The following is a 9,794-nucleotide window of genomic DNA, read 5'->3' as shown; positions in this document are numbered from 1 at the left end:
GGGAATGGGGTGTAATAATTTGAGAAAATAACGATACTGAATTTTAAGTTAAAATCAAGTTTATTTACTGACCGAAGTCAATCGTTATAAATAAATTCAAGTTAAAATCAAGACAAAATCAAGACTAGCTTATCAAAAACTTCGAATCTTAAATTACAGTTCGGTTTTTTACGTTGGTTTTTTAAGCTATACTCAGACACTTTAGGCCTAAAGTCTAATTTTTCCGATTAATAGTTTTTTGGTCTATTTTCTACAATCTCCCCGCCGATGGCGAATTAGTGAGTCCATCTTTAATTGATCTCCAGAGTGCATATCAGGTCAATTGGTCTTTTGAAAATGACTTGTGATGGGAGCCGAATGGATCACCAACGTAGTTTCCCATCTCGACCTTCGAATACTTCTTCGATGCGAACCATCTTCCACATATGTCGAGGAAGGTTGTCATCCTTTAGTAAGTCCAATTCTCCTGGTTTGACGTTGAGTGAAGACGTCTTTTGGGATACTTGATGGGCGGATCTCAATTCCAATATATACTCCTTCCGCCACCGCTTCCAGAAATGATCAAGTAGCCGTTGTTGAAGTTTCCATCGCCGCCTTAATTCATCCTTCAATTCCTTGCTATTCAACTTGGGATCAGGAGGCAAAGAGGTTACACGGTGACCAGTGAGAAAGTGACTTGGCGTTAGTGGTTCTTCGTCGTACTCTTCGCCAACATAAGTTATGGGACGAGAATTTAGAACTGCTTCTATTTCCGTTAAAACTGTCGTCAATTCCTCGAATGATAAGAACGATCGGCCGAGTATCTTCTTTAGACAGGATTTCTTGGATCTGACTAAACGCTCGTAGAACCCGCCCCACCATGCGGCGCGTTCTACAATGTACTTCCAGACAACTCCTTGTTGTCCGAAGAACTCCTTCACTTCATCATTATTAATTCGTTTCCACAGCAACTGCAATTCTCGATCTGCTCGTTTGAATGTCAATGCGTTGTCGCTGTAGACTACTTTGATCATTCCTCTTCGGGAGATAAACCTTCGAAAAGCCAGGAGGAACGACTTAGTCGACAGCTCCGACACCATCTCAAGATGCAACGCTCGCGTGACTCCACAAGTGAATAACGCTATATAAGATTTTTGTCTTTCATTGGCGCCTTTGGTAAATATAGGTCCTGCAAAGTCAAGACCTGTGACTTCAAACGGTTCCGCTTGTCGAACTCGGTCAGCTGGTAATGGTGCGGTCTCTTCTTTAGTCGGTTTAACCCTGAGCTTCTTACATATGAGACATCCACCGATTCTCTTCTTAACTTGCTGTCTTGCTTTTAAGATCCAAAACCTTTTCCGAATTTTGGCCATGGTGGAAGATGTACCCAGATGTAATACTTTTTCGTGGGCGTAATCGATTTGCAACAACGAAAATTTATGTCCGTCGGGTAATATGATGGGATGTTTTTCATCATAAGAAAATGTAGAACATTGTAGGCGTCCCCCAATTCTGATTATTCCATCGTCATCGAGAATTGGGTTATACTTCAAAATAATTGAGTTTTCTGCTTATCTCTGTTTGAGTTTAAGGCTATTTAGTTCTTCGGGAAAACTCTGCTGTTGGGTTAATCTGATCCAATATAGTTCTGAGGTTTTCAATTCTTCGGCGGTTAGGACTCCGGAAGTTCTTGTTTCAGGAGTTTTCTTCAGATTAGAGACGTATCTTATGACCCAAGCAGTGACTCTTAGAACCCTTGAAATGGCACTGAAGTTGTCCAGTGTAAACATGGGTTCGAATTTTCTAACGTTGCAAAGATTTTGAGCAGTCGTTGTTTGCTTGGCTCTTAATTCTTCGCGTACGTCATCTTCTTCAATTACTGGTGTGTTTTTTGGCCAGTAAATTTCAGGCAGGCTGAGCCATGGAGGTCCTCTCCACCAATTGAAGTTCCTTGTCAGTTCATTGGCTGCTTGTCCTCTGCTGAGATAGTCTGCTGGATTTTCAAGGCCTGGACAATGATTCCATGATTGTGGCTCGCTCAGTTGTTCAATCTCGAGGACTCGATTATTTACGAATGGCTTCCAACGACTGGCTTGGCCTTTAATCCAATGAATTGTGATATCCGAGTCACTCCAGTAGTATATTTTTGGGTTCTTGTCCTTAAAATTATTTCGTATACGATGAGTGAATCTAGCACCATTAATTCGAGTCTCGGAATTGTAAGTTGTTTGATAGGGGCCACACGGCTTCTGGATCCAATGAGGCTAACCGTGATCAATCCATCTTTTGACATACTTCGCACATATAAACACGCTCCGTAAGCCCTTTGACTTGCGTCAGTGAAGCAGTGAAGTTGAACCGAAGCTTCCAAAATTGAAACGCTAGATGGTAGGTTACTCCTAGGGATTGTAAGTTCATTTAAGGTCGGCAAATCGCTGCACCATGATTTCCAACGACGAGTTAACTCGGATGACAATTCTTCGTCCCAAGAGCACCCTTTCTCCCAAATGGCTTGGAACAAGATCTTGACAGTTATCGTGAAGGGCATTACGAGGCCAAGTGGGTCGAAGATTCTGGCGGAGGCGCTAAGTATGCACCTCTTTGTATCTTTAAGTGATGATATATACTCCAAAAGGCCTTCGACCTTAAAGAAGAAAACGTCCTTTTTCTTATCCCATGAGAGACCCAAAACCTTCAAAGCGCAAGGTGAAGCAAAGGAAATATCTTCTGTTGTCGGTTCAATCCATCCTTCCTTCTTCCATCGATCTTCAAGGTCTCTCGAGTTGCTTTGCCATTTTCTAAGCGACATATTGGCGTCCTTTAGGATTGCCTTGGCTTGTTTAGATTCTTCGAATGCGTCGTTATCGCTATGAGCTCCGGATATGAGGTCGTCCACGTATAAATCTTCGTTCAGCTTCTTGCAAGTAGTTTCATATTGACCTTCATATTTCTTCACATGATATCTTACGGTGGCAGACAGTAGGAATGGACTAGATGTCAGGCCAAAAAGTACTCTAGTAAAACAGGAGGTTTTGATTTCCATATCCTTCTCTGGCATTAATGGGTTTTTGACCATAAGAATCTGACAGAGTTTCGGTCTTCCTGTTTTAGCGAAATTTGCAAAAAGGCTTCTGCAACGTCCGACATATATGCAACCTTGTACTTCCGAAACCTCACAAGCACGTCTAACAGGTCAGGGTTCAAGTTTGGACCGGATAAGAGGCATTCGTTTAAGGAAGGATTTCCAACATCGTGAGCTGAGCCATCAAAAACTATTCGGACTTTAGTGGTCGTCCTTTCACTTTTAATCACCGGTTGGTGAGGAAGGTAGAATAGTCTTGGTGTTCTTGAATCGTTTCCTGAGCTTGTGACTTCTTTGATGATACCTTTATATTCATATTCTTGGATGATTGACTGGTAATTGCTATATAGCAAAGGATCCCGACGAAATCTTTAAACTCAAGAATCTCCTTTTTGCTCCAGAATAATTGCTGGTAAGTTCAAGGTGTTCATCTCTCCAAGGTAGTGAAACTTGATATCGTTGGTTTATGAATTGAATTCCTTGTTCGAACTTCCGTAAAGCTTCTTGATGTTCCATGGATGATTGATTTCCACTTTCCACTATTCCCAAGGACTCAATTTCCCAATGCGACCGAAGAATTTTATTGAGTTCTTCTTCTTGACTTACGACATTAGTGATTAATGTAGTAGATAATCCCGACGAAATTTGCATACTCAGTATAGATTCAGGACCGTGTATCAACCAACCAAGTTCGCTCTCAATAGATACCAAGTTCTCGTTCAGCCGTTCAATGTTTCCGTTTAGAAGGCTCCAATAATACTCTGTACCAATGAGGATGTGAATTTCATCACTGCAATCTTCGCCATTTGGTATTTGATCCGCGAACCGTAGTCTCCTTTGTCCAATTTCCTTTCCTATGACATTTCCAGGTACTTCGATTTTTGCCGTAGTGATTTCTTCAGACTCTACTGCTTCCAGCTTTATAACTTTTTCATTATAAAGACTCTTGATCGTGACTTCCACCCTTCGGAAATGCATGGGTTTGGGGCTTTCGTTTCCAAACACATGGACTTGAAGAAGTTCATCTCCAACAACGGGAAAGTTGAGATCATGGGAGGTACTGCGTTTGATGAACGTACGTTGGCTGCCTCCGTCTAGAAGTACTCGTATTAATTTCTCCCTTATTCCGTTCTGAAGTCTTACTACGGCCGTTTGGAGTAAGATAGTATTCGCTCTTCGGGTACAGGATGATGCTGAGAGTTGTACCGTCATGTCTTTTGTTGTGTCTTCATTATTACCGTCCCTTTGGCCACAGACAGATATGTGATGTCTTTTTTGGCAGTGCGAACAAGTGAGTTTAACCCTGCAATCCCTTGCCAGATGTCGACCAGAGACGCAGACATAGCAACGGCCTTTCTTGAGTAATATGGTTTTCCGTTTTTCGACCGTCTGATATTTCTCGCAGTTCTCCGAGCGGTGTGTGGCTTCTTCGCAGAACATGCAGGTTTCGGGTGTTTTTGAGAGAGTGTGTAAAGCAGCTGCAGAATGTTCTGATGGTGGTTTGAATCTCGGTGGGTAATCAAACTTATTACCAGTCTTGAATGGCTTGTGATCTGGAGGTCTATTGCTTCTTCGAGTTTCTTCTGGTTCGTGGAGTCGTCGTACAGATCTTGTGTAAGAAAAGGACCTTTCCATACTCTCCACTTCGTGACGTATGAATGCCAACAATTGATTGACGTCCTCAGCCTCTTCTGATGATGGTTTTTGCCTGCAGTATTCCAAAGCGATATCCGGTGGAACTAACTTCAGGATAATAGAGCTAATTACTCCTGCGTACTTTCCAGTGGCTTCACCCAAATTTATGAGACTTCTGACTTCGATCTCGCAATGGTCGTACAACCTTCGAAGCGCAGCTAAGTCCGATGATCTTCTTACCGGGGACATGTCTAGAAGTCTGTTAGTGTGTGTGTTTCGGATAACATCCTTCATTCCAAATCGCTCCTTGAGGTTCTTGATTGCCAAAAAATAATTTTCTTCGCTCAAGGTTAATCCTGTTATAGAATTAAGAGCCGTTCCTCCAAGATAAGATTTCAGGTACACGAACTTGTCAATGCTTCTCAGTGATTCGTCTTTATGGATTGCAACTTCGAACTGCGGCCAGAACTGCATCCACTGGCTTACTTCTCCATAAAACTTTCCAAGTTCCAGCTTAGGGAGTCTTGTCCTCGCGACGGGTCGTCTTACATCTTCATTACCCAAAACTGTGTCACTACTTGCTGTGCTACTTAGTCTTCGTCTACTGCGAGCTTCCGGTTGAAGGTTCCATTTAATCTTCGCCTTAGTCTTGATAACGTCTGTTTCTTATACTTCAGATGCCAGTATGTCCGATTCTAGTTCTTCGTCATCGAGTTCGTTTTCGATAATGGCATTCAAATCCTTTAGTACCTTGTCTTTAGCGGCAATTTGTTCCAAAAGGCCGTCTAGGATCTCCGTCGAGGTTTCCTGTTCGTCGTCAATGATTTTCTCTATCTTGTTAATTAACTTCGACAATTGTTGCCTATGGACTGTCCGTTTCTTCTTATTTCGCTCGAATTGTCTCGCCGTTGATTCCGCCATTTAAATTCAGTACGTCCGGAAGGTTCTCGAATTTCTAAATCCTTATTCTAGTCCGTTACTTTATAACTAGCCTTCTAAGTTTCCGGGTTTCGGCACCATGTAATAATTTGAGAAAATAACGATACTGAATTTTAAGTTAAAATCAAGTTTATTTACTGACCGAAGTCAATCGTTATAAATAAGTCCAAGTTAAAATCAAGACAAAATCAAGACTAGCTTATCAAAAACTTCGAATCTTAAATTACAGTTCGGTTACAATCTCTTATCTTATCGCATATTTCTTAACGTTGGTTTTTTAAGCTATACTCAGACACTTTAGGCCTAAAGTCTAATTTTACCGATTAATCGTTTTTTAGTCTATTTTCTACATAGCAGATGTGGTAATTCAAACTTACACACAAAATGTGATTTATTACAAATTTCAATTTAACAGAAAGATATCAAAAACACGAAGATATTTCTACTTCGTTATACGATATCTAGATAAATCGCATTATTTTCACTAGAAGCAAAAAACATGAAAAACCGTTGGGTCAAAGGTCCCCGTAAAGGGTTTAAAAATCCAAAATTAGACAGAAAATGGTGTAAATTTTAAATTTCAAGTAAAAGGTTTTTTGAGCACGACAACCTTCGAAGTTAACTTTTATTCATCCAGTTTTTTCCTCTCTCATGCCATAGCCCACTCGATCACGCGCATCACGGCGCAAGCTGCTGCCACTATAAAAGCAAGCGCGTGGGCTATGCTCATGCTTATACTTAAGGTCTGTTGGAATAAATAATATAAAAGTAAGGAATGGAATTTTTTCCTGATCCCTGCCTTCCGCAGTATTACAAAAACACTTGAAAACCCAAAAGGATTCAAGAATTAAGGATTTTTGGAAATTGCCTTCCAGTAAACTGTGGTTGCTACATTCCTACTGCCTTGTTAGCGCCACGTTTTCTTACTGGAAATTGTTATCCAAACCAAACCCTGACCTACCGACTCCATTCCTTTCTTTTAACTTCTTTGGTTGGAAACTACGTACTACACATCGTTGGAAATATTTCAGAACACAGTGATGCCGTTTTCCATTATAGATATACTAAAAACATAAAGCTCCAGATTCACAGTGCTGGATTTTGCTTAACGAAAAAATGCGGGACAAATAGCAGACACCCACTATTTTATGATGAAGATCAGTATATATTATAATAAGTTTCAGATAATTTAATGACAATCGAAAACTGCATAAAGCCAATGCTACGGTACTTAACGAATATAGACCGATATCAAAAGGGGCGTCAAAGGGGGCCGCAGTCCTCAGTAGAATGAAAGAGAGATAGATCCGGTGAGAAAGGGGGTAATACGTCGGCGGAAAGGGGTACACTCTGTCTGCTTAAACCCCCTTTTTAAATCGGTCTGTGGAAGATAAGTTTAAAACGTTGCGCTTACGCAGAGAGAAACATAAACGAGCTTCAGTCTCAACTCAGAAGGTCGGGACGGGGGGGGGGTCGAAAGGGCTATAAACTCGTCTCGTTTGCTCACCGTAACGCGCGCCAGAGAAAAAATGAATTGTGGAAGCTAAAAATTGGGAGTTTTCTCATGCAAAGAGAAATATCAATCCAGCTTGAATCCCTTTTCACTCCCGCATTAATATTTTGAATTTTTTATAGCCAAAAATAGAATTTTTGTGTATATTATATAACATAGCTTAATGGATTGATATCCAGAATCAAATTTGTACAGAACTATTTTTAAAAGAAAGGTTTTTTATGCATTTCCACAATAAAATAGGTTAGAGCACAGGGATTTTCTCTTTATGGTGAATCCGAAATCGTAATTTTAATCACTTTGAAGCTTAACATTACGAGGTGGATAGTTTTTTGCGAGTTAGACGTTTTTTTTTGGAAAATTTCGAATCATAGTGAATGCAAAAGCGCATAGATCAGAAAGTGAAGAACATTAAACCTTTCCAGCCTTTAGCAACGGTATTCGTGTAAAATGAGAAGCAAGGGGGGACACAAATGGGTGGTTGGTGAGCCTCGTTTTCAACTACCAATCGAGTCAGAGATATATTAGGTCATCGTTAATGTCACGTGACAAGCGGAAAGTAGTTCGCGATGGTAGCGGCTCCTGGGGATAGTGGGGAATACTATTGAGAAATCGGCTGCTTAACTAGGCTGAACGGTTGTTCTTTAGCGCTCTTTCGGTTCAATCGTCGAGGAATTTTCAAGTTTCGTTAAGTTGAATTTTGATATTGTTTTTCATGCATTCTATTGCACCTTTAAGTTTTCCGTCTTTATCAATCAGGAAAAAGTCATCCTTTTCGTAGCTTTCTAAAATGTTTGCTAAATTCAAATCTGACATTTTGACAAATGTGCCGATTCCCGACTACCTAAATGACTAGATTATATTAAGCCTTGGAATTAAACTATAGCAGACAACATGAAAATAAAGAAATAAGTGAACTATATTTTCGAGCCAACTTACGCATGTACCTTGTGTAAAACTACGCGAAAGTAGCTCTCCGCCGCGTCATAAGACCAACTCTTCCCGTCGCTCTGTAAGGGGGACGGAAATCTTGAATCGACTATGATGGAACTCATTTTTCACGTTGCGGTTTAGGCTTCTCGTTCTTCACTTTCTGGTTATCTATGCGCTTTTGGTGAATGCTTGAACTACGCAATTAAAACCAAATTTCTCGTATTGACTAAACTTATATTCAAATTGTAATACAATAATAATTAATAATAATTTCTAAATTCTGCGCCTTTGTGGGTTTGAAAAAGTGTCGCCAAGGATTTTCTATATGTACAGTTTTTTTTAAGGACTACGAAGAAAAACTCGTTTTTGTATAATATATTTCAATATTTAAAATCTAATACCCTCTAAAGAATGAAAAAGGTTAGATGGATATATTTACGAAAGGCATCGTTAATTAAACTTAAAATAGGGTTTTTAACAACTTGCTCTTATATTAAATTATTCAAAGAGCCCGTTTCAATGGTAATTTTTTACTTCCTTAAGAAAGTGCAAAGTGTTCCAATGGTTTGTTTTTCATATTTCTTTATTTAGGATGTAGCTAGATATTATATATTGCACTTATAAAATCATAAATTTGATAAATACCTGTTTAATTAATATTTAGAGTAAATTCTATTTTTTGTTTCTTTGATTTATTAAATCTATAATATTTTAATTCCAACAATTTTTGACTTATCTTGACTTACACTTTTTGCATCTTTCATTCGAATTAAGAATAAATCCAAATTTTCATACCCGAGATGGGCATTACGTCTTTTTTCTTTTAATGAACATTAAAAACCTTCCGCAACTTAACGCAAAAAAAATGATTAGATTTTTTGATATAAACCTGCTTAATAAAATCCAATATTATTGGGGTTTTAAGTAATTGAAAATAAAACTAGTTTAAAATATTACAACGTGATTTATTCAGTTCAACGGTGAGAAGCGAAGTGAGTTTTACAACGTAATTAGACTAAAAAGGTTATCTCGTATTCGGCTTAAAAAATATACATCTGTTTCATTTGCTAAGTGCGATAAAGAACATAGTATTAAAAAATATCGTCGTAAAAAATTCACTTTGTCAGTTCCAACACATAGTGTCCAATTGTGACTATTTACACTTGTTTTACAGACCCTTCTTCCAATGGATTTTATGTTTTTGCTTTAGATAAAAATTGGATAATTTTCGATGGTATCGTATTACACATTAAAAGAGCCTCAAAACTTGCAGAGTTAACGGTAATAGTTAGAATAGGGCGCTGTAGGTTAGCTGTGGCAAAGGGGCTAGCCACCACCCCTCTATGCATTGTAAAGGGACCCACCTGTAAATAAGCCACAGGCTTAGTGTGGAAATCACTTCGTAGACAAAGCTTAGATTACTATTATTATTATCTACCTCTTTTATTGAAATGCATAATACATCTAATTTTTCTTTAACTTTAAACTTTTATTTCCGTCTTCAAACGGTTTTTCATTATTTTTCTTACTGATGAATATTAGTAGTCAGGGCCGGATTAAGGGGGGAGGCTTAGGGGCGAGCGCCCCGGAGTCTACCTATTCAACCGAATACCATTTGAACGAATCCCATTCGTCCGAAAATTTCTAGCCAGTATTTTAAAATCTAGCCCAATGGCGGTTTTCTATTAAATGGGAATATTTTCCCATTCAATC

General features: G+C 39.1%; 3 protein-coding genes across 3 annotated transcripts; all 3 read right to left on the bottom strand.

Moving 5' to 3' along the window:
• Nucleotides 1-362: 362 nt before the first annotated feature.
• On the bottom strand, nt 363-1,352 carry LOC149614017 (uncharacterized). The gene has a single exon (XM_089857983.1). It carries the CDS (start codon nt 1,350-1,352, stop codon nt 363-365), a length of 990 nt encoding a protein of 329 aa, XP_089714109.1.
• Nucleotides 1,353-1,550: 198 nt separating this feature from the next.
• LOC149614016 (uncharacterized) lies at nt 1,551-3,037 on the bottom strand. The gene is made up of 2 exons (XM_089857982.1): nt 2,282-3,037; nt 1,551-2,228 (listed from the first exon to the last, which is right to left on the bottom strand). The coding sequence occupies exons 1-2, from the start codon at nt 3,035-3,037 to the stop codon at nt 1,551-1,553; spliced, it is 1,434 nt and encodes a 477-aa protein (XP_089714108.1).
• Nucleotides 3,038-3,403: 366 nt separating this feature from the next.
• Nucleotides 3,404-5,617, bottom strand: LOC149614015 (uncharacterized). The gene is made up of 2 exons (XM_089857981.1): nt 5,378-5,617; nt 3,404-5,332 (listed from the first exon to the last, which is right to left on the bottom strand). Exons 1-2 carry the CDS (start codon nt 5,615-5,617, stop codon nt 3,404-3,406), a joined length of 2,169 nt encoding a protein of 722 aa, XP_089714107.1.
• Between the last annotated feature and the right edge of the window lie 4,177 nt (nt 5,618-9,794).

Source organism: Phalangium opilio, unplaced genomic scaffold, assembly GCF_054372755.1.
Source record: "Phalangium opilio isolate 3A_F unplaced genomic scaffold, DU_Popi_V2 ptg000229l_1, whole genome shotgun sequence".
In the NCBI taxonomy this organism is placed as follows: Eukaryota; Metazoa; Arthropoda; class Arachnida; order Opiliones; family Phalangiidae; genus Phalangium; species Phalangium opilio.
This window is presented reverse-complemented; position numbering and strand designations above follow the sequence as displayed.

What these genes read in the sequence shown, in the direction of transcription:
- LOC149614017 (XM_089857983.1), bottom strand. Translation starts at nt 1,352, where the DNA reads ATGGCCAAAATTCGGAAAAGGTTTTGGATCTTAAAAGCAAGACAGCAA.
- LOC149614016 (XM_089857982.1), bottom strand. Translation starts at nt 3,037, where the DNA reads ATGCCAGAGAAGGATATGGAAATCAAAACCTCCTGTTTTACTAGAGTA. An exon ending in CTTACGGAGCGTGTTTATAT is followed by an intron (nt 2,229 to 2,281) that starts GTGCGAAGTATG and finishes CATTGGATCCAG; the next exon opens with AAGCCGTGTGGCCCCTATCA.
- LOC149614015 (XM_089857981.1), bottom strand. Translation starts at nt 5,617, where the DNA reads ATGGCGGAATCAACGGCGAGACAATTCGAGCGAAATAAGAAGAAACGG. An exon ending in AACTAGAATCGGACATACTG is followed by an intron (nt 5,333 to 5,377) that starts GCATCTGAAGTA and finishes ACTAAGGCGAAG; the next exon opens with ATTAAATGGAACCTTCAACC.